This window comes from Stomoxys calcitrans, chromosome 5 (assembly GCF_963082655.1).
Source record: "Stomoxys calcitrans chromosome 5, idStoCalc2.1, whole genome shotgun sequence".
Lineage (NCBI taxonomy): Eukaryota > Metazoa > Arthropoda > Insecta > Diptera > Muscidae > Stomoxys > Stomoxys calcitrans.
The window spans coordinates 62,676,650-62,701,328 of NC_081556.1; the positions used below are offsets into that span (position 1 = coordinate 62,676,650).

Genomic DNA, 24,679 nt, shown 5'->3' on the forward strand with positions numbered 1-24,679 from the left:
CAAATTTCGATACAGCTGCCATATATACCGATCCCTCGATTTAAGGATTTGGGACAGTGAGTTGTGATAGTCCCTTCGACATCTTTCTGCAATTTGGCCCAAATCGGTCCAGATTTGAATATAGCTGCCATATAGACCGATCTCTCGATCAGCTGGTTGCAAATTTATTGCAATACATTCAATTCATTAAAAATTAATTTACTGAGTTAAAGGCGTTATATAAGCCAAAAGGAGTCGTTCTAAAGTTACGCTGGTTATAATTCATTGCAATTTGAGATGTTCCCATGGCTATTTGTGCAAATTTTGTGATTTTGTAATAAAATAGAAGGACTCACTTTTAGTGATGCAAATTAAATAAAACAAACCCAACATCCAACCCTGCACCGGTTTATAAAAATAAAAAAAAAATGCTTATCCCAGTCGCTTTAACAGGAACAAATGCATTTGTTCCTATTGAATTGCATCTTTTTTAATAATTATAAAACAAATAAGTTTGATAATATCTGGAACCGCACTTAAGCTAGTCAACTGATGTTGTAGGTTTTTGAATACGAAGTGCAAACGTGGGTTTATTGTACAATAATCGTTTAATAACTTTTGTGCACTTCAATGCTTCTTTTTGATTACGGCTGTTAAGGATTAAAATCACTTGAGATAAGTCTTGCTGAATAGAACTTTGATTAAAGTATGCAGTCGAAGTTTTATGTGCCAAAGTTTGCAAAATTTAAATCGTATGGCGTTTTCGAAAACCGAAGCAGGCCTACATAAGAGCAAAAAAGCAGCGACATATTGAACAAAAAAGCAGCGACATATTGCTATGTCAATTAAATTTCACCTCAATTAATTCCAAATGTAATTAGTTGCTCGCGAACTGGGTCAAACTCTGTTTCAGTGTAGTTGCTATTGTTGTGTGGCAGGTAACTATCTGTAATTGTTAAAAAATTGCAAAAACGTATGGACGTAGCTAGATCGACTATATTTTCGCAGAGTAATACTGGTGTTACTAGGGGAATGACTAGATAAGTATACGCCTAGCCTATGGTGGTGGATATAAAGACACAAGGAACATATCCGGAAATATTTTTTTACTTTATATGAAATACTTACAATTCAGTGGTATCCTCAGGCAATGTAGCCGGCACGATATTAAGACTCTTTTCACGGCAATCCACAATACCATCTGCACATCTACAAGGGTGGGGGCAGCTGCTCTCAAGGCCGCACTCGAGGGGTGCATGTTCGGTCAATCCTTTTGAAGATAAAAAAACAAGAGACATTTTACACAAAATTTAACACAAATTATTATAAAGGATACCCAATCGGAAATTATGAAACGGTACCGTTTGTAATAGATCTGATGGAATACTTTGTACCAATTTGCAATTTTAAGGAACAGTGGGGATACTTCTGTCATATTCTGTCAATGCGACACACGGCTGATACCTAAGGTAAATACCTCACAAGTGTCGTTAGCACTAGGAGGGGATCCACCGCTGAAATTTTTTTCTGATTTTCTTGCCGGGAGTTGAACCCAGGCGTTTAGCGTCAAAGGCGAACATGCTTAATTCTGAGCTACGGTCGTACCTATTAGAAATTTCAAATTATTGTTTCAAGTTGTCACTTGAAAACTTAAATTCGGGGCTCTGAAACATGCTGCTCATAATTTTGAGTTAATTACATAAATTTGAGTTAATACACGTTAGTTCAAGATTTTTATCCATGTTCAGTTCAATATTTATATTCACTTCCATGTCCGTTTCCTGAGTTTGCAAATTCATGAAACTAAGAATAATTTAATAAATGTGAGTAAGTATTTAAATAAAATTTAATTGAAGACTGTGGTATTACTAATTGCAAAAATATATTTGAATTTTTTTAGCTCCCCACAAATCCGCGGAATTTTATAGTAACGAATTATTTAAAAACCAATTTGCTGGTCCGTAAATCAGTTGCTCTGGCCACAAATCTCCTGCCCATAAAATGGTTACTTTAAATTATAATCACTTCCACTAGTGAGACATTGTCTCTATAAATCAGTGGTGCACAAAATTTAAATTTTCTTTACGCTAGTGTTTATATGGAAGGAAAAATGAATTAAATTTATACCCACCACCATAGTATAAGGGGTATATTCATTTAGTCATTCCGTTTGCAACACATTGAAATATCTATTATCGACCCTACAAAGTATATATATTGTTGGTCGTCGTGAAATTCTAAGATGATCTTACGATGTCCGTGTGTCTGTTTGTCCGTCTGGCCTTCTGTCAGTTTTAATCTCGCTAGAAGCTTCAAAAAATAAGATATTTAGCTGAAGTTTACATAGGTCAATCTCTCTTCCTTACGCATTTTAAGTTCTTTAACGAACAAGTCAGTCCACATCACGCTATAGCTGCCATTTGGATAAATTTATTATCCGATTGCGGTGAAATTCCAAACGGAATTTTGGTACAGCTGTCATATAGACCGACCTCTCGGCAAAGGGTCTTAAAATCAAAACAGGCCTGATTTCGCAGAAATTTGGAAAATGGAGTTGTATTGGACCTCCCGAAATCCCAACCGAATATGGTCCAGATCGGACTATATTGGGATGTAGCAGCCATATAAACCTATATGGCGATTTAGGGTCTTAAGACCACAAAATTCTTATTCATTACCCGATTTCGCTAAAACTTGGTACTATGAGTTCAATTAGATTCTTTGAAATCCATGCCAAACATGGCATGGGTCGATCTCCGGTGAAGGGTCTTAAGGCCAAAACAGCCGCATTTATAAAACACGACTGCGACTCTCAATATCTGAAACGAGTATGGTTTATATACGTCTATATTTACATATAGGCCGATGTGCCGATTTAGAGTCTTAAACCCATAAAAACGCATTTACTTACATATTTTGCTGAAACTTGGAACAGTGAGTTCTATTAGACACCTTGATATCCATACCAAATATGGTCTCTATCGGACTATATTCCGATATAGCTGCCATATAGACCGATAGGCTACCATAGGGTCTTAGACGCCTTAATACCCGATATCACAGCAATTTAAAATAGCGAGTTGTATTGAGCCTATGTGATATCCGAATCAAATATCGCATAGATCGAACCTTATTCAGATATAGCTTTCATTTAGATGGATTTGGCAATGTAGGGTCTTAAACCCATAAAGGCGCATTTAATATCCGATTTCGGTGAAATTTGAAACTGGGACTTGGGTGTCTCGGCATCTAAACCAAATATGATTCAAATCGATCCGTATTTTGATATTACTATGGAGATGGTAGTTGAGTTATAATAAAATAGGATAATAAATTTATCTATCGTGAATATCCAAAGTTCGGAATTGTGGAATTTAATGATTTTTTGCTTGTTTTTAGTAAAATCTGTTCCGGTGTGTTTGCGCGTCCTTAAAGTCTTATTGAGATTCCCGTGCAGGATATAGTCCGGCTTAAGACGATTGTTTAATGTTTTTCTTTTAAAAAACATCAATCTTTTTGTCGGATAAATGAACTTTCATTCATAGAGAGCATTACAAAAATGTATGGAGAGTAACTCACTCATACAATCTCAATGTTGTGCACCACCGCTATAAATAGAATATGTTAACCCATAACAAAAGAGAATACCTAATTTTGATGTAAAAGAGTGCTATTGTGTTTTTAGCAAATATTGAAAGAGGAAAGCGACAGATTCAAACAATTGTAAACAGAAATTTCTTGGTTAAATTCTCGGCTGCGGCAAAAGTTAAATTTTATTTAATTTATAATTGTACAATTTATAAATTTGTTGAGCGTTTGAGAGCGTGGGGATGGAAAAAGGGGGGAACTAAATGTATTGTGCAATAAAGATGTGGTCCGGCAATCTTTAATTGGAATCCCTTCGGAAATAGCGATTTTTTGAAAAAATTTTACTTTTCGGCTTCAATGCTCGCTAGTTTTTTAGGATAAGTTAAAAATGAACTAATACCATGTAAATTGTTCTTTGAAGCTGTTAACGAATATTTGATATGAAGTTCAATATTGCTCAAATGTAGTTCATTTTTACTAGTGTTGAGGTTTAACATTTTTTGAGTGAGCAAAACAATACCAGAAGAGGAGATTACATATTTTATAAAGTTACATCTACGTATGTCTATATAAAAAAAGTACAAAACATATAAGAGTACATGCCGATTAGATCGCGCTCTATTCGTATATGACGCACATATGAATACAGAAAGTGACAGCTCATATGACTTGTCTGATCTTGTAATAGAAGCTTAATACTTAGAACCAAGCAAAATAGACCGCCATAGCGCAGAGATTAGCATGTCCACCTATAACGGTAAGAGCGTAGATTTGACTGCTTTGTTGGCCAGTGTAGCCAGTCTTTTGAATCCCTACTCCGATTTTCAGGCTCCGTAAAAATTAGAAAGAAAATTTTAGGTCATTATTTTGCACACTAAAATAGACTTCTAATACATGGATGTTTTTGTTCGCCGAAAAAATTTTGCCCTTCCTTTAAAATTTGAGACAAGAATAACAAACTCATTTTATATATATATTTTTTCACTGATTCTCTTTCGATTCTTTAAAATTCTTGATATCAATGTCGTCGGCATAGGTGAGGAGCATGTCTTCTTTTGTGAGTAGTGTGCCTTATCTATTCACAGCTGGATCTCGTATAATCTTCTCCAGCAGGATATAAAAGAGATCACACGATAAACTGTCTCCTTGTCTGAAACCTCGTTTGGTATTGAATGGTTTGGAGAGAATCTTTCCTCTTTTAACTGAGAAACGTGTTTCAGCAAGTGTCATCCTGCAGAGTCTTATCAATTTTGCAGGGATACCAAACTCGTACACGGCTTGAAATACTTTTTTACGTAAAGGACTATAGAAAGTGGCTTTGTAGTCAACAAACAGATGGTAGGTGTTGATTTGTCCTTCTCTGGTATTTTCCAGGATTTGGCGTAGTGTGAATAACTGGTCTATGGTGGATTTACTAGTCTAAATCCGCGTTGATAGGGTCCAATTATCTCATTGATTAAGTCAATTTTTAATCTTACACACAGTACTCTCGAGAGTTTCTTGTATGGGATGTCTAATGACACCCCTTCAATTATGTATCAATTTGAAGTATGTCATTAGACTTCAATTGAAAAAGTTGGTATTAAAGAAAATTAAGTACTTTCTTAAATTTTGGTCATAAAACATATTGAATTTCGGTGTCCTTTAAATGTTCCAATGTTTTGTAAATTTAAAGTACATTTAAGTTCATTTGTATATAAACCTAAATAATGATATGAGTAAACTTTAAAGGAGAGAAATAAATCTTTGTTACGAAAACTTGTCCAATTTTAGTTAAACTTGTCCAGGACTTAGTTAATTTTTCTTTAATTTGGGGGTCACTTTTTTGATTGTAGTGACTGCTGATTTAAATGAAGCCGATTATCGGTAAAAGTGGCTACTGAATATCGCCTTTTACCTAAAACAGTTCGTTAAAACAGTTTATAGAATTCCACTGCTGGCCTCCAAATTCCATGTTTATATCTTTTTGAGTGACATCGCCATGTTAATACTTGCCTTTCACGGTAAACAGATGGCCTTAAGAAGGACAGAAGTACTGCTTAAAAACATCAGAAGTTCAATAGACACTCACATGTGTCGCATATAGTTTATGGGGTTCTTTAGAAGAAATACATAAACTTTTAGAAAACTTTTAGAAGTTGCAAAGGATGATTAATTTTAGAAGGCATACGGTCCTTCTATCAAAAGCTTTTGAAGCGCTGTTGTAATGCCTGATTAAAGCATGCCTTACCAGTTTCCCACTGGGTAGTATATTGAATAAGGACTAGGCAAAAATCAAAATCGTAATCTGCGACGAATGCTTTGATTTTTTTCGAAAGATACTATGGTTTTAACATCAAAGTCGGGCTTTCGAGTTTTGGCGACGTAGGCGGAAATTCTTGCTTTGAATATATGAGCATACATTGTCTTCAGAAGTTTATCCCAACTCTACTCCTTTTATTTGTCCCTTATATTGTTAAAATCTGCCGACATACCCTTAAATGAGATTTGGCTGTGGAGTATTCACAACACTATCCACCCCAATTTTTTGCCAGATTAATGTTTTTAAGTTACCACTTATAAAGAATTACTTAAATCACCCATCCCCAAAGTTTGGCCTTTTTGAGAATTGTGGTACCGAAAAATTAAGTACCCTAGTTTCACCATACATTCACAAAAATGCTTATCGTAAGTATTAGTTATCCAAGATAAGTTAATTATTCTTAAAGAGTTAGAAAATTAACTTTGCACAAATATATCAAACTACTTAAGTGTGGATAAAATAGCCATTTTCCTTAAACGATTATTTTTGAAATAAGCGAGAAAAGAACACGGAAAGCTGAATTTAATAAACATGTGCGTCTTTGATGAAAATAAGTTATAAAATGTTTTTGTTTTGTGTTGTCAGCAAACATTGAAAGGGGAATGTAATGATGCGGATGATTGCGTACAGCCCCCCTAGAAGTCCCTTGCTGCAACTCTCAGGGTAAAGTTTTATTTAATTTATAATTGCAAGGTTTCATATAAAATTTCTCTTCTTCAAAATAGCTGAGCAATTGCGAGCGTGAGGGTGGCACACATGAGGAACTAAATGTATTGTTTAATAAAGATGTGCCCGCAATCTCCAACTGGAGCCTCCAAAGAGTTCGGAATATCCGATTTGTTTTAATAATTATAAATTTGAGTTTCAATGCTTGTAAGTTTATTTTTTACTTGCGGGATGTTTAAAGTGAACTAGTAGCATGTAAAGTTAATTTCGTAGCTGTTAAGAAATTGTTGAACTTATAACGAACAAATAAGTCTTTAGAGCTATATGAAGTTAAATATTGCTTAAATTTAGTTCATTTTAATTGGAACATTTTTTGAGTGCAGTGTCGTTATACACCATAAAGGAAAATTCCAAGAAAATCTGTTCAGCCGTTATTGAGTCTATATGGAACACACAAACAAATAATAAAACCATATGACTCTTGACATTACTCTGCTACTGAAACCTCGACTGATGGAGCGGTTGCTCCAGGCTTCACTAGCCCACAAACGACTAGTCAGCAGGGGCTTTTGGCTTTTGGTTCGTGTCTTAAGGACAAGGCCGAACCAATTGCATCTTTGCATGCCTATAATTTGCCTAGGTCATCGGCCTTCCCCGGCAAACCAACACCCACTTTAAGAGGTTGGAATAATAGAAGGCGCATCGCTCTCATATTTATTGAGAGGCTTGGTGCGAATCTTTCTAAGTCTCCCACTAATATGGAGAGAGTCTCCCTAAATTGGGCTCGGGGATTCGTTGCACAGGCTACCCTAAAGACTACACGTCTAGATTCGGAAACTGTACCGCAGTCAGCAAAAGGGTGCGTTCACTTGGAGGACATTCAATGCCTAAGGCGAACAATATTAAGATTTGCTAATGCCATTAGGGACAGTTTGGTGATGGCAATTGTCGACAAGAGAAGAATAGGGCTGAATACCAAGGAATAATTGGATTGAGATAATCAATGAACTGTCTTCAGTATACTCTGATGTTCTTGCGGAATTTCATGGGTCTCCTCCAGTTTGTGACGATGCAAGCTGGTATCGGGACCGATACAGACAAATTGCCTTCGGGGATCAACGCTCAATTGAAATGTGTTGTTGCGCCCTAAGAAAGATTGGTGAGATCTGGCCAGAAGCAGCACTAGATTAAGTCAAGAAGGTAGATGTTCCTTCTCGACCAATGGCGCATGCTTGGATACCAAGGATTCCCTCAGAACCTGAATCCATACCTGGAAGACTAAGGAAATGTAATCCAAATCTTTCAACCAACGACTGGGTGGGTCATGCAGTTGGACTGGTCTCGAGCTGTGCGCTAGCGGGGAAGCACAGAACTCAAAAAGTACTTCGACAGCAGCAGCTAGTGAAGCATCTACGGAGGAATCGTCTACACCGCAAGTGTCCAGTGTCCTGAGGAAGAGTGTTTCCACTGCTTTCTCACCTGCCTCTGGAAGCGCACGGAAGATCATCATGACAAGATATAACGAATCTCGTGAGGATGAACTCCTGGCGGAATCAGAGAACGGGGCTAACGCAACAGTGGTGAAAGTTCTGAATTCTGACTATGGCCCAGTTTGTGCAGATAAATCTTCGCCATTGTAAGGCCGCTTCGGCGGCATCAAAGGTCCTCCTGGTGGCAGGGGGATTTGGCGTGGTTCTTATCCAGGAACCATGGGTGTGTGGAGGAATGGTGGTGGACTAAGAATTCCGCGATTTAAACTATTCCGCGATACGGGGAATGGGAGACACAGAGTCTGTATTCTTGCAAAGAGTAGCCGAAATGTTTTTCTTCTTCCGCCGTTAAGTACTGAAGATTCAGTAAAAGCCAGTCTTGAGCCAGTTTCATTACTGGCTGGTTTCCCTATATATGGCACACGATTCAGGGATGCCGCCTGGGTAGAATTCCGCAGCTCCGTGGAGGATACATCTGAGGCATGTAGACTAAGGAAGATTCTGTCCTCGAGACCTATTACGGTGGGGTATATTCAGAAGTCAGAGAATACATGGACAATGTCTAGTGAGAAAACACTAGAACTACTCGTTGATGCACATTTCCCGGGAAAATCTTCAACGGACAACGTGGCGCCAAAGTGGTTGTCATTGTTAGAGGTTAGAGGTTATTAGGGAAATTGTATCTGAGCCGAAAATCCTTTGGGCGATAAGAAGCTTCGACTCCTTTACGTCGCCAGGCCCTGATGATGTATCACCGGTTGAATTACAAGTTTTGTCTGATAAAGTGGTTCCCTAGCTTAGGGAGATATACTCTGCTTGTATCAGAACGTCATATATACCTGTGGGTCATTTTCACTCCCAAAGCAGGAAAACAGTACCACAAGAAGGCGAAAGATTTTCGTCCTATTAGTCTGTTATCCTTTATGCTGAAGACACTTGAGAGGTTGATAGAAATATATCTTAGGGCAGAGATCCCTGGAGATCTCCTGTCGCGGCAGCAGGATGGATGTAGTAAAGGCAAATCCACTGAAACAGCTCTTCGCGAACTAGTTGGCTACATAGATAATGTAAAACCGACGTCAATCATGAAGGAGTTGGAGTTTTTAGGCATCAACTCTACCGTAAGAAAGTTTATTAATAATTTACTAAAAGATGCGTTACGGCAGACTTGGGATCTGTGGATCTAAAAAGATAGGTCAGCAGAAGAACTTTTCAAGGAGGTGTACTGTCTTCTCTACCTTGGAATATAGTCATTAAAAATATATTTTTGTGTCTGGATGAAAAAGGTGTAAAAGTGGTCGCTTATAATGATGACGTCGCAGTTACGTTTAGGGAAAAGTTTTCCAGTACTCTAAGAGATATATTTTTGGAAGCTCTACGTGCAACAGTGAAGTGGGCTGTGAAAAGGGGTCTAGGCGAATTTAATGCTACATCTAATGCTTAAGGACATTGCGGCTAGACAAATTGCTGCGACCACCGCCGTGAGGCTAAAGGAGCTTTCTCTTTGGTCATGTGGAGGGTACGGACACTGTGTTATCCCCTATACAATGTCCGATGTTGCAGGCAGTGTGGATTACACACTGCCTGAGCCGCTTTTAATAGCAAGTACTTTACCACTATTCCTGATAGAACCGATTGGAACTACGATATCCCTGTTAATAGAAGTTACGTAGACTTCTACACGGATGGTTCCAAACTAGACGACCAGGTGGGTTTTTGGGTGTACTCTTAAGATCTAGAACGGCTCTTATCGAAAAGGCTACACGACCACTGCTATTTGTATCAAGCGGGGATCCAATTAAGGATGTGTTGGAATGGCTAAGATATAATGTCATTACGACGATTGGCGCAAATAGACAGCCAGGCAGCCATTAAATCCCTGGAGAACGTATTTCTGAACACAAAAACTGCCTTCGAACAGTTCAAAATTCACCTGTTAGGAGTGCCGGGCCACAAAGGTATTGCAGGGAATTGTAAACCGGACGAATTTGCGAGACTAGGAACTACCTTACACATTCCAGGGAAACGGGAATCTCTGCGTATGCCTCTAGCGACATGTAAGCTAAGTCTTCAGGACCAGGCCCGAAGGGCAACGAATGGGCTATGAGCATTCCAAAGCTATGTGGCCTAATCTAGACTTGATGAGGTCTACTGCTTTTTATCGATCGTTCGAAGTCGGTTGCAAAATAAAGTTCCCCACTTGTTTGCAACTATCACATCGTGCGCATTTGGTAATTTTTTTACTTACCTGAGCGCATTTTTCATTTCTATAGTTAATTATTTTACTTACCTGAGCATTTGAATTCTTGGTCATGTAGGTCTGCCACATTTTGGCCCTTCAGCTGGGATGGAGATTGACACCGTGTATAAGGGGCAAGACGGGGAGCACTGCGCAAAAAACGGGACATCCACGATAAGTGGCAATCGCAGGAAAAGGGATTATCCGAGAGACGCAATGCCCGTAATCGGCTCAAACCGCTGAATATGTTATGTGGCAAGGTTGTCAAATTGTTGTTATTGAGAGTGCTAAATGCAGAGAAGAGAAAAAGATACAAATGCAGTAATAAATGCCGTAATAAAATTGTATGATATCTTTATAAATTATCAATTAACAATAGAACAGTTTGGTATTCATGAAATATAAAATCATATCAAAATGAACATTTCTTAAGTTATTGACTAGTGTAACACACATGAACCGTAACAACAAAGTAGCTAGACTGTCATTAGTGTTCTAAGATCATTTTACAAATGGCAAAAATTATTGATGTGATTGGCGTAGGGATTTTATTTTTTCATTTCCTGGGGAATCGGCGTCCACTATTAGATGTCTTGTTATTCCGAATGTAGCACCTCATATATATATGAGCACCATATATATATATATATATATATATATATATATATATATATATATATATATATATATATATATATATATATATATATATATATATATATATATATATATATATATATATATATATATATATATATATATATATATATATATATATATATATATATGGAGGGCCTCTCCATCGAGCAGAGCGTGCCGAGTATATATATATATATATATATATATATATATACATATATATATCTACTCGGCACGCTCTGCTCGATGGAGAGGCCCTCCATACACAAAGTAATAAATTTTTGTGTCGGATTTGTACTCTACTTTTTAGTACCTTTCATTTGATACCCACATTGTCCAAAGTGGTAAGAGTCCAGTTGGTTGGTGTATTTGGGAGTGGACACCTAGGGTGGGTTTTGGGATGGAGCGTCCCCCAGGTTATTTAACCCCAAAATGCTATACCAATTTGGTGTTTTGGGCTACCATTAGGTGGCATATAAAATTTCGAAATATCTGGACCCATCAGCGAGATCTGGCCTTTTTGAAAGTGGGGAGGTTAATTTTTGCTCTACTCCCAAATAACTTTCACTTGAGCCTTATATTGTAATGGGCGGTAAATATGTCCGGTGTGGGGGTGGGGGCTCAGATTCTACTTTCAAATACCTATCATTTGATATCCATATTGTCCAAATTGGTTAATATGTCAGCTTGGGTAGGCCAAGAAATAAATTTTTATGCTAGATTTGTACTCTACCATCTACTCTACTCTACCCATATTGCACCATTGATATACATCAGATTTACTTCGACTATTCATTTCTTTTTTTTTTAATCAGACTCACTTGTACAATTTTGAGTTGTCCCAGTGATCACCAGAGCCTCTGGAAGGGGCCACGACCCCCATTGGAAGTTCGAAGTCGCTATCAGGGTTGAGGAGTCGAGCAATTTTAACTTGATTTCGACTCCGAGCACTTCAGAATGCTATTTTTATACCCACACCATGGAATGGTGGTATGCAAATCTCGCCATTTCGCTTGTAGAATCTCCGAACATATATCTGTGACCTTACAAAATACATATATTCTCAGCACATATTTGGTCTGTCTAGCCATATTCGTCCATCCGTTCAACAGATAGCCATAATCATGAAATAGCATGAAATATCTCATTGATACTTCTTGTTGATGGAGGTCGTTGGCTGTTGCAAATAAGTCATTTGGTCCAGACTGATTTTAGTTTGTAACTACATTTCTGAGTACGGACTTTCAAACTGTTCGAAAACTGAGCTAATTCAAAAAACAGGTGCAAGTTTTATGCCCTACACTATTGCTGTGATAAAGGGAAGAGATATGATAAAGGGAGACACACTTGTAAGTATACCGATCGACTCAGAATCATTTGCCGATTCGATTATGTCCGTCTTTCTGTTTATATTAATTTGTGTACACATCGCAATTTCCATTCGATCATCTTTAAATTTGGATTTTTTTTTTGGCCTAGAGACGAATCCTAGTGAAATTGGTGGAAATCGATTCAGATTTCGATATAGCTCCCATATATACGAATTGTCGCCCGATTTTTACCTTAAGGGCCTTTGTTAGCGCATTTATCAAACGATCTTCTCCAGCTTTTGCAAAACGCTTTCATCTACAACTACCATGCAACACACGGATTTTGGGATAAATTGAAATTAAATTTGGATATGGCACCCACATACATGTCCGTCCGACTTTGAATAATACTGCAATAATTTGGTCATTTGTTTGGCAATCCTCTAAACATTTGGTTCACTGGTTTCTTTTATGCCTCTTATATATACGAAACTTTATCGGAATCGGCTTCGATTTAGATTAGCTTCTGGATATATTTTCCTCCGATTTTAACTAATACTGCGATATTTTGGTGATTTGATAACCGATCATTACGAAGTCAGGTAAGAAGGTTTCTCTAATGACTCTTCTGATCACTGATATATTTTATAGAAATCGGTTCAGATTAAGATATAGTTCCCATATATATGTATTTCCCGATTTTCACTTTTAGGGCCTTTGCATTTATCAACTGGGCATCTCAATATTTTGTACAACGATTTTCTCTATGGCCGATAAAATATGTACGGATTTTCGAGGACATTTTTTGAGACAATATTTTTAAAGACATTTTATTGATATTTTTCGTTAATTTTTCTCAAGACAAAATTTCAATGGAAGTTTTTCTTTATTGACATTTAAGTTAAAGATACAATTTTAACGAAATCAAGCAAAGTTTAAATAAAATTTAATAAAATTTAAAAAAAAAAACATTTTATATTTTTTTATTTCAATGCCATTTTTGTGAAAACAATGATTGAATGTTTCTTTAAAGACAACACATCAATAACATTATCTCTAAAACCATTATTTCGATAAATATCCCTGAAATGTTGACTATTTCATTTTTGCTGTTTTTAAGTGTAAGCTGGGGGTATTTCTGTTGTTTTATTTAATTTATTTATCAATATTTAATATTTCAATGGAATGCATTGTCAAGATATGATAATGTAATTGAGAAACAAAACACTGTTTCCATACACGAAATATCGACAAATAATTTTACTAAAAAACAAAAAGACCTCGAGCTTGAATTGAAACAAGTAAAAGCGTGCTAAGTTCGGACGGGCCGAATCTTGGGAACCCACCACCATGTATTGTGCTTATAAATTTATACAAAATAAATTTAGTTGAAGGGCATAATTTTATTCTACATACCAACTTCTGTAAAACCAGCAAAAATTAAAGCTTCTTGGAACCGAACAAGGATGATTGAGAGACCGGTTTACACGGGAGAAATATCAGATTATAGACCGATTTGGACTCTATTTGGCACAGTTATTGGAAGTTGTAATATAACACCACCAAATCGGACAAAATTTGTAGCTTGTAAGGGCTCAAGAAGTCAAATCGGAAGATCGGTTTGTATGGTAGCTATATCCGATTATAGACCGTAGTTGAAATTCATAACAAAACGCTACATTGTCAATTTCAGCAAAATCGGACAAAAATAGCGACTTGTAAGGGCTCAAGAAGTCAAATCCGGAGATCGATTTATATGGTAGCTATTCGGACCGTGCTTGGCAAAGTTGTTGGAAATCATAACGGAACACCACATGCAGAATTTCAGCCAAATCGGACAAAAATTGCGGTTTGTAAGGGCTCAAGAAGTCAAATCGGGAGATCGGTTTATATGGGGGCTACATCAGGTTAATGACCGATTTGGACCGTTCTAGGAAGAGTTGCTAAAAGTCATAACAGAACACTACATGCAAAATTTCAGCCAAATCGGGCAAAAATCGCGGCTTGTAAGGTCTCAAGAAGTCAAATCGGGAGATCGGTTCATATGAGAGCTATATCTAAATCTGAATCGATATGGCCCATTTGCACTCCCCAACGACCGACATCAATACTAAGTATCTGTGCAAAATTTCAAGCAAAATTTCATCGACTCAGAACGTCGAAACGATCAATATTAGGAGGTGATTCAAATTGAATGACTAGATTAGTATACCCCTATCCTATGGTGGTGGGTATAAAAAAGCAAAATGGAATACAACAGTATTGTAAAAAAAATAAACATTTTATTTTTTTATTCTCAAGAAATTTTAGAATTTAATTTTTTTGTTGAAGATTTTTCTCTACTTTGTCCGGAGTCACAGTCAAGATAATTTTCTCGCCTCCGACTCCGCAGCCCTGGTCGGTACCAACTCATCTATCGGGGCACTTCTCTCATATTGATGTAATTCGATGGAATTTCAAATCGGTAGTTAATTCAGTTTGACCTTTAGAGCCCCTAGAAACCTAAATTTTTTCCGACAGGTGAAATTTGGTAATTAATGTACATGAGTGCCTTGCAACTTCCGCAACTTGGACTTAACCGTTCATAATCTAGAACGGTTAAGTCCAAGTGACGATTTACATAAAGAGACTGAGGCATACAAAATGGTAAATTCACGACTAATGTTCAACAGTGGACTGAAATATTATGCAGTTATTATAAGAAAGTATTTCCCCAATAAAGCTGATTTGTTTTTTAACAGTTTGAGGATGGCTCAACAGTTAAAAACTGGCCTGCTCTGGGTGCCGAACGACAGAATTTCCGAGGGAATTGTAAAACAATCAAGTTTGAAGGACTAGAACCACATCAAGTTCCACTTTTGGTCCTCAACTATTCGAAGATATGTCTGAATTAATGAATATGTTAAGATCGCTCTGGTTGGTTAATTGACACGAATATGAAGGCATCTTTCTTCCCTTGCTCCTGTGATATCGCAATAGACTTAAACGCCTAAGTTAGTAATTGCAGGCAGCACCTATAACCTTAATATAGTAAATGTATACAGTGTTACCGTTGTGCGAATAAAGTCGGAATTTCCGACATTTTTAAAGTCAAGTAGATTGGCTATGCGACTTTTTATCCTTTTTCGACTTTTGGTGAAATTTGTGTTTTTTATGTTAAGTTGCGACTTTTCTACAATTTCAGAAAATCATGTTAAATAAATATTGAAAGGCACCTCTGTCTGTCCTGCGGGTTTCTTATAAACTTTTAACGCGCAATTCGGGATATGTGTCTTCGCTTTATGTTTCGGTCTTTCCTATTTGTGTGAACTGCCATGTGTTTATTCGCATGACTTCTGGTTGGAACAACTTCTTCGATTCTTTCAAGACCCATTCGGCGTAATAAGATTTTGTTCTCATTAATTTAACATCCACAAAGAAAGTGACGGTAATAAGCATACGGATCGACTCGGTAGCACTTTCTTTATGTCAGTTGGTCCATATCAATTTGTAATGAAACGACAAAAATGCAGTTTACGAAAAATGGCAAAAAAGGTCTAATCTACGCACACCCCCTTAAAATAACGTCAGGGAAACGAATGTAACTTTTTTTTTTTTTTTTTGAGGGAGGGGGGTGGGCACGGTCATGAGTACTCCCATGTCTCACCTAAGTTTACGGAATATAAGCAATATGGTACTCAAATTGCAGGAAATTTTGCGAAGAACACAAAACATCGCTGTGGTTAGAAATGGAAAAATTCTCAAAATCCTTCTGTTTCTGCGAAATTAATAAAAATATTGCAATTTTTTATGGGCAATAATAGTCTTTAATGGGTCCAGGGAGAGACTCATCGGCGGGGGTGTTTGGTCATTAAACAAAAGCTAAACTTTGTGATTCTTGCCGATTAGATATTTTTGTGCAAATATCTTATGGTGACTTCAATTCTGAAAAAATTTTACACTAATAGTACACTTATACATGACAACCTTTTGCCCCATGTCACCTCAACCCTCTCATAGTTTTTGCATTTTCAATCGAACGTGTCCATATGTTGTCATTGCGACCAAATAATACGGTAAAATTTGCACCCTCGTCTTCGGATAATGAACTAATATGCCGTTAACTAAATAAAACACGTTCCCTTTTTCCATTTTTATATATATTTTTTTATATTTATTATTGTTATATTGAAGCTTTTTTCCAAACAACCAATTTTGTCTTCTATAATAATCAGTGAACGCCGTTATTTTGGTGTAGGTGCCTATGAAATGATAGCAGCTGATTTTAAGTGCGACATTCTGCACCGTAGGTTTGGCAAGGTGTAGAAAATGCAACATTTTTCCACTCTCTGTAGACAACTTATGCAACAATGCCACAATTTTGCCAAACTTATTTGTTCTCCGCAAAGAGCAGCATCAGACCATGGCTGATCTCAGCGCGGAGAAGAAATAAGTTTAACAAAATTGTGTTTGTTTGTTGCTGTTGCCATTGTTGGATAATTTGGATTTGAATAAGGGAAGTATGATTTACTTGTTTTCTATTGCGATTGTGGATTAAGTTGTCTCAAAGAGCCCTGTTCAAATTCAGATGTGTGCTTTGCAACCTACTCTAGATGGCTCGGCATGTAAAGCACCATAATCCATTTGACAAATTTCTGCTGATGAAGATTCTGGCGAATTGCGATACAGAAAGCCGGTCAAATGCTTTTAAGCAACATCACACATTTTTCCTTACTTTTGAAAGTTCTTTGCTGTGCTACACAGAAAAAATAAAAATGAGTTTCAATCACGAAATTAATTGATCCAATTAATTTTGTAATTGAAACTGCTTCAATCACGAAAATCACAGTTTTTGAGAAAGATAATTAAAAAAAATGCATATTCAGTTAAAATAATGATTGAAAATTTTCAATTAACTTTTTAATTGATCCGAATAAAAACGTGTTTGCAATCAAAAGACCTCCGGGGGTTTTACTAAAAATGAAACGGAAAATATTGTTTCCCGAATTATAAAAGTAGGCGGTAACTTGTGAATTGCATGCATTGCGGAAGTAAACCCAACTGAAAAAAATTTATTTAGAGTATGTTTGAATTAGATCGATTCTAAAGTAGTCGTTATACCCTAATATGCACATTTTGAGTCAAAAATCTGTTTGTGGGGGAGTTTTATCTTCTATGTACAGAAAGTATTTATTGAAATTTTGGAGCGGTTAGACTCTTTAAAAAACGGACAGTCATAACAGTGCTGTTGGGTCTAAAAAAGTTTAAACTTCCATTAAAATCTGATTGAAAAACTTACTGCCTTGAAAGCAGCTGTTTTCCCTCTATAAAATCAACTGTTTTCATTAAAATGGCGATCGAATCGAGTGACAAAAAGAAAAAAGCTAGCATTCTACGCCGTTATAGTTTAATTGATAAAATTTTTAATCGCATTTTACACGAACAATTTTTTTGAGATTCAATTAATAAATGATTGAATCAATTAATTTTTTAGTTGAAAAAAAAAAAAACAAAAAATTTAACCACGATCGTAATTGAAAAATAAATCCGTATTCAATTAAAAAAATTAATGAATCAATTAATTTTTTTAATTGAAAATTGCCTACATTTGAAAAAGAAATCCGTATTTAATCAAAAAATGATTGATTCAATTAATTTTTTGGTTGAAAACATTATTATTTTCAATTAAATTTTTAATTGAAAACAAATGTTCGTGATATTTTATTTGTGTAGAAAGCATTGGACGAGATGGTCTATAGCCCGACAATATCTCGTGATGGAATCTAAATAAGGTTTTAAGATCAAAAAAGAAAGCTAAATGATTTTTTTTTTAGCAAAAATTTAATTTAATTTTTGTTTATATAAAAATTTCATTAAATTACTGTTTTTACAACTTTTTTTTTAATTTTTCTTTTGAGGAAAATTTTTATAGAAACTTTGTCTTTGTCAAAAAATTTGATTGCAATTTTATTATGTTTTTTCTTGATTGATACTTTGTCTTAAGCATTTTTTTTTAATTTTGTTAATAAAAATGCATTTAAAATAAAATGTTGTCGTTGGAAGTTTTCTGTCGTTGGGCCAAATTTTATTTTTAAAAGAGTTTTCGCCGATATGTTTTCTTTAAAGAAATTTTAATTAAAATTTTGTCTATAAAAAAATTACAAATTTAGAAAAAAAATGTATTACAGTTTTGCCTTTAGATAAAATTTAATTGAAGTTATGCATATATACGTTTTCATAGAGATTTTGTCTTTAAAAAGAGTTTCATTAAAATGTTGACTTTATAAATTTTCTTTATAATTTTGTCCTTAAAAAAATTTCGATCCAAATTTTCACTTCGCAGAAATTTTATTGAATTTGTTTGAAGTTTTGTTTTTCGAAATTTGTTATAAAAATTAAAAAAAAAAAAAATAAAAATTTTATTGAAAGTTCGTCTTATTTTTTTAAATTTTGCCTTTAGCATTTTTTTAAATTTGTCTTTAGAAAAATTTTTTTTCTTTTTCTTTAGAGAAACTTCCACTTTTAGCGATATTTTTATATAGTAGATTTTAAAACAAAAAACCTCGTTGATTTCATTCGATAGAACAATCTGTCAATACTTATGGCAAGTTAGGTTAAGTTGAAAAGAGGGTGCAGATATTAATCCGCCCCATGCCACTATGGACATACACCTAAGCCAGTAATCGGCTTGTTGTGCGCTCTAAAAACTATAATCAACATCTAAAAATAAATTTTTAAATTAGGAATTCCGTGCTACTTACAAAATCCTTAATTGTTTTCAATGCCACTCCCCTAAGTTGGTTCATGTCTGATATTGTGTCTCCACCTAAGTACCGGCATCTGTTGGACGCGAAAACCGGACAATGACAAAGGAAATGCTTCAACGTCTCATCATCTCTCCCCGCACCGATTTTACATAAGTGAGCTCGTAGTCCTATGTGTCCCGTTATGATACCAATAGCTATACTGACCTCCTTCATGCTTCCTTTCAGTAATAGCCTCGTCTTCCCACGATCTGGATCCCCCCATAGAGTTTCGCTGTTCCACAATGTTGCATGCGCATCCGTCGCCCACTTCCTTAACACGGTCTGCGTCGACCCGAAATGCTTCGGGCTAACCAAGTTTATTGACGGCAGTCCTCTGGCTTTCACCGCCAGATGGTCTGCCCTTTAATTTCCCCTTACTCAGTTATGGCCCGGCACTCAAACGATTCGATTTTGCCATCCTCAGAGAAGGCGTTAATCTCCTTCTTACACTGCAAAACTGTTCGTGACCTTACCGTCCTGGTTGAAAGATGTTCACACTCGTCCTCGCGTTAGTACCACACCTTCACTTCACGTATTCCGCATTATGGTAAAATTGTAATAAAATTGTTATCTTATCATTGAAATTTGTGTAGTGTTTCAAAAACGAAATCGCAAAAAACATGGGGTTTCAGCGGTAAAAGACGAACATAGTACCAGCCTCCTTTAAAAGAAAATTTCATTAAATTGTTGTCTTTAAAAAAATAATGTCGAGGCAGCCCGGCTATAGGCCAAATTTTGCCTTTAGAGAATTTTTCAATGAAATTTGTCTCTAGAAAAATTTCATTCAAATTTTGTTAAAGTAATTGTAGAAATATTTTTTTTTTTGAAATTTTGACGTTGTACACAGACGGCCCTAAACAAAACATTTTAAACAGTATGAGGATTTAATATTTTATTGTTACATTCGTACGCATGTTACGTCCACTTAACTGCAGACATTTTTGGATTATCGAACACCGTGGCCACATGGAGCGTCTTCCCGCTCACGGCTTTTCGACTATAGAGTTACTATTTATATATTTAGGTGTGATGTGATTTGACATGGTTTTCCGAACATTTTTTTAATATCATGTTAGGATATGTTTTAAAAATATCGTATAATAATTAATGTTCGAATTTATAAAGAAATTTCTGCATCTCGACTTATTGCGAGCTTTAATTTGATACAGCAAATTAAATTTATGAAGAAAACGATTAAAATTGTACAAATATTTACTATTGTCTTTAATAACAATGTCCATATAATTTCTAAAAAGTACCTCAAAATATTGAAAACCTATTGAGATGGGGGTTGTGTACTTTTTGATTTAATTTGCTAGACTTTCTCCTTTTCATAGGTACGAATATTATTATTATTATTAGAATAAGAGTCACATCTTAACTTTTGTTATACGTATTGGCCAGATGAATGTGTGATTCAATAGAGTAGAAAGAGTCATATTATGCTAATTACCCTTATGATTTTTATACCCTCCACCATAGGTTGGGGGTGTACAAATTACGTCATTCTGCTTGTAACACCTCGAAATATGCGTCTGAGACCCCATAAAGGATATATATTTTTGATCGTTATGTCATTTTAAGTCGATCTATTATTAGATCGACTTAAAATGACATCTATTATTAGATCGACTTAAAATGACATAACGATCAAAAATATATATCCTTTATGGGGTCTCAGACGCATATTTCGAGGTGTTACAAGCAGAATGACGTAATTTGTACACCCCCAACCTATGGTGGAGGGTATAAAAATCATAAGGGTAATTAGCATAATATGACTCTTTCTACTCTATTGAATCACACATTCATCTGGCCAATAGCTAGACATGGCTAGATCGACTTAAAATGACATAACGATCAAAAATATATATCCTTTATGGGGTCTCAGACGCATATTTCGAGGTGTTACAAGCAGAATGACGTAATTTGTACACCCCCAACCTATGGTGGAGGGTATAAAAATCATAAGGGTAATTAGCATAATATGACTCTTTCTACTCTATTGAATCACACATTCATCTGGTCAATACGTATAACAAAAGTTAAGATGTGACTCTTATTCTAATAATAATAATAATATTAGTCCGTCTGTCTGTCGAATCCACGCTAACTTTCGAAGGAGTAAAGCTAGCCGCTTGAAATTTTGCACAAATACTTTTTAGTAGTGTAGGTCGGTTGGGATTGTAAATGGGCAAAATCGGTCCATGTTTTGATATAGCTGCCATATAAACCGAACTTGGGTCTTGACTTCTTGAGCCTCTTGGCATGTAGTGTTTTGGTATCACTTCGAACAACTGTCCTATGTATGGTTTAAATCGGTCCATAATCTGGTATAGCTGTGATATAAACCGATCTTGGATCTTGACTTCTTGAGCCTATAGAGCGTGCAATTCTTATCCGATTGGGCTGAAATTTTGCATGAGGTGTTTTGTTATGACTTCCAATACCTGTGCTAAGCATGGCGCAAATTGGTACATAACCTGATATAGCTGCGATATAAACCGATCTGGGATCTTGACTTCTTGAGCCTCTAGAGGGCGCAATTCTCATCCGATTTGGAAGCAATTTTGTACAACGTCTTCTCTCATGACCTTCAACATACGTGTCTAATATGGTCTGAATTGATATATAGCTTAATACAGCTCCCATATAAATCGATCTCCCGATTTTGCTTATTGAGTCCCTACAAAGCGCAATTCTTATCCGAATGAACTGAAATATTACACAATGACTTCTATAATGTTCAGCATTCATTTATGGTCCGAATCGGACTATAACTTGATATAGCTCCAATAGTACAACAGTTCGTTTTCGATATTCTTTGTTTGCATAAAAAGAGATACTGCGCATAGAACACGACAAATGCGATCCATGGTGGAGGGTATATAAGATTCGGCCCGGCCGAACTTAGCACGCTCTTACTTGTTTAATATAGAAACCATCAAATGCAACAAGACACAAAAATGGATTCCAGAAATTTCACACTTAAGAGTTTTGAGAAAATTTTTTTTGGATATATTTGGATGTACAAATTTGCAGAATTTCGAAAAGACAATTTCCCCCAATACATGACCTTATATCACGGCATACATTTTTTTAACTAGTTTTGGCCGTCCAATTTACGCCAGTAGCAATTTCATGAGGAGTGGTATCCTAGCTCGAACTGACAGATCCATTCTTGGGTATTTTTCTACCCTTTCGTATTAAATGGGTTAATAATATTTTTTTTAGACCGATTCACCCAGATTTTTTTCAGACTGAGTCACCCAGAGTCGGAAATGAAAAATTTATAATGAAAAAAGTTGCAAAGCCTAAAAGTCGACTTTTTGATACTCGAAAAATGTCGAAAAGTTGACTTTTTGATAATCAGAAAAGTCGAAAATCGACTTTTTGATTTCATTTTAAATTTCTACTCACAGGAGGACATTTTGCTACAGACAAGCCAACTAACATATAATCTCAAAATTGCATTGTGTTCTTCTTTGCGCTCCAGTTAACTAGTTGCTTGCTACTTTTAGTTCGATAGTGAAAGGGTTAAGAAATTTTACATAATGAGCATTTTTAGCTGGTTTTTTGTTGAAAACTAGCTGTGTATGTAAATTTATATGACTGTGTGTTTTTTGATTCAATTTAAAAAAAGAGTAGCCAAAATCTTTTTTTATTGGCCAAGCAATTCTGTAATATTTTTGTTTTTATAACAAAATGAAATCCTATACTTGGTGTTTTGCATAGTTTATTTGAATATTAAATTCTAAACTTGGTTTATTTCATAATGATCACTTAATACCCATTGTTAGGTGTAAATATTCATAGAAAGATACAAATAATTCAATACTTACAGTATTTCCAACTCCGACAGCCCCTTAAAAGCATGCTCGTCCATACAGGTAATTTGATTATTGTCCAGCTGTAGGCTGCGTAGTGATTGTGCCCCTTTAAACACTCGCCGACCGATAGTGGCAATCGCATTATTCGACACATCCCTAAACAGGATCAAAAATTATGATATTAGCTATTTAGGCTCTAGTCGTAAATAAATATTTCAAACAAAGGGCATTCAACAAGCACTCAAAATCAACAAAAGAATGATGCCGGGTATCTGCACAGCGGTAAAGATGACACGATCAATCATAACTCCAATTCAAATCGACCCAAATCGCAAGATAAAAAAGTTCTCATCAATCGCGTATTCCTTTCCTGCTCGCATATAAGCGACATTCTTATTGGTGTTTATGCAGTGTGCCCATAGCATTAGGAAGCTACTTACAATCGCAAAAGACTCGCTGAACTTGTGACTAAGTTATCAGGTATTGCCTTAAGTCGATTGTTATTGAGGCGTCTGCAGAGATCATACAAAGATGCGAGAGATGCGTGCAAATAATCAATTAAAAATAAACAAAATTTAAATTTTTAAAAATAAGAAACAGATAAGTAAAAATAAGTTAAAAAAAAAAACAACATGTTCAGATCAATATTTCAAAAGTTACCAAATCGATACTCGAACTCAACCACTACAGTTTATCTAAGAAATAAATAACCCAATGAAACTAAATTAACTTTAAATTATATATGTATATGATTGTATTGCATATCAGCTTCCTAGGAAAGCGCATTACCATATACTACATTAGACTTCTACTAGAAAAACCAGAAAATGAGTGGAAGGACCATGACGATGATGCCATGTTCCACTCCACTCCATCTGCTCTACAAAGTACATAAACATGCTAGTTGATGTAGTAACACTTACAATCGCTCCAACGATATGAGATCCTGCAACGATCCTTTTTCAATGGTGTGGATTTGGTTGTCCGTCAGTTGCCTGGGTTCGAAAGAAACGAGAAAAGCATTGTTAATAAAACATAATCCTTGTTGGGTAGACAACCTTTATGATTCCCATACTTACAGTACTCTAAGCTTAGTTAATCTCTGAAAATCAGACTCGAAGATCACAGTTATGTTATTGCCTTGTAGATCACTGTAAATATATATAAAAAAGTGCTATTAGTACAAGCAACCATGCAAAAATTTATCAGCAAAAATAGTGTACAATTTTGTGTGTGGTATTTTATGCATTTAATTTTTCTATGAATTTAAAGTTATATACATTTTGTACTCAATTTAATCATTCAATATATTTTACTTTAACTTAATTTTGATTTCGAGTGTGCAAATTATTTTTTCTTCTTGATATGAGTTAAATGTTAAAGTTAGAGGAGAATCAATTAATTGTTTGTTATTTTGAACCCTGCATTGAGTTTAATTTTATTTTGCTCTTGTGCTCTCGCACATTTGGACAGTTGTCAATATTTTTTAATATTGAACTTTCCCAAAAAAAAAAAACAACCAACCAATCCGTTCTTCAAAGAGACGCCTGGCGCGATATTATTTAGGAATTACAAAATAGCTATCAAACCAATGGTTGCCCAATTAATTTATTAGTTTATCTATTAATAAAATCTATTAATAAAATCTTCATCTGGGTTTAAATCAAAATGTTTTCAAAAGTTTGGTCGAAAGGTTAACTGGACTGCTGCAGTTTCTAGCTTCCATCATTACCCAGTCATCCTCAATGTTAGCTTAGGCAAATATTGTCTAAATGAGAAAACACTTTGCTCATAACTTCGAAGAAAGCTGTTGGTAAGAATTTTGAAAACATTTTGATTTTCATGCAGCTC

General features: G+C 35.5%; 1 protein-coding gene across 1 annotated transcript in view; it reads right to left on the reverse strand.

Annotated features, from left to right (window-relative positions):
* LOC106084355 (protein slit) overlaps positions 1-24,679 on the reverse strand; it is a 197,782-nt gene that overhangs the window by 48,560 nt on the left and 124,543 nt on the right. The window contains 6 exon segments of the mRNA XM_059370487.1: positions 1,108-1,249; positions 10,316-10,551; positions 22,841-22,984; positions 23,269-23,340; positions 23,752-23,823; positions 23,908-23,979. Coding sequence (XP_059226470.1) covers positions 1,108-1,249; positions 10,316-10,551; positions 22,841-22,984; positions 23,269-23,340; positions 23,752-23,823; positions 23,908-23,979 — 738 coding nt within the window.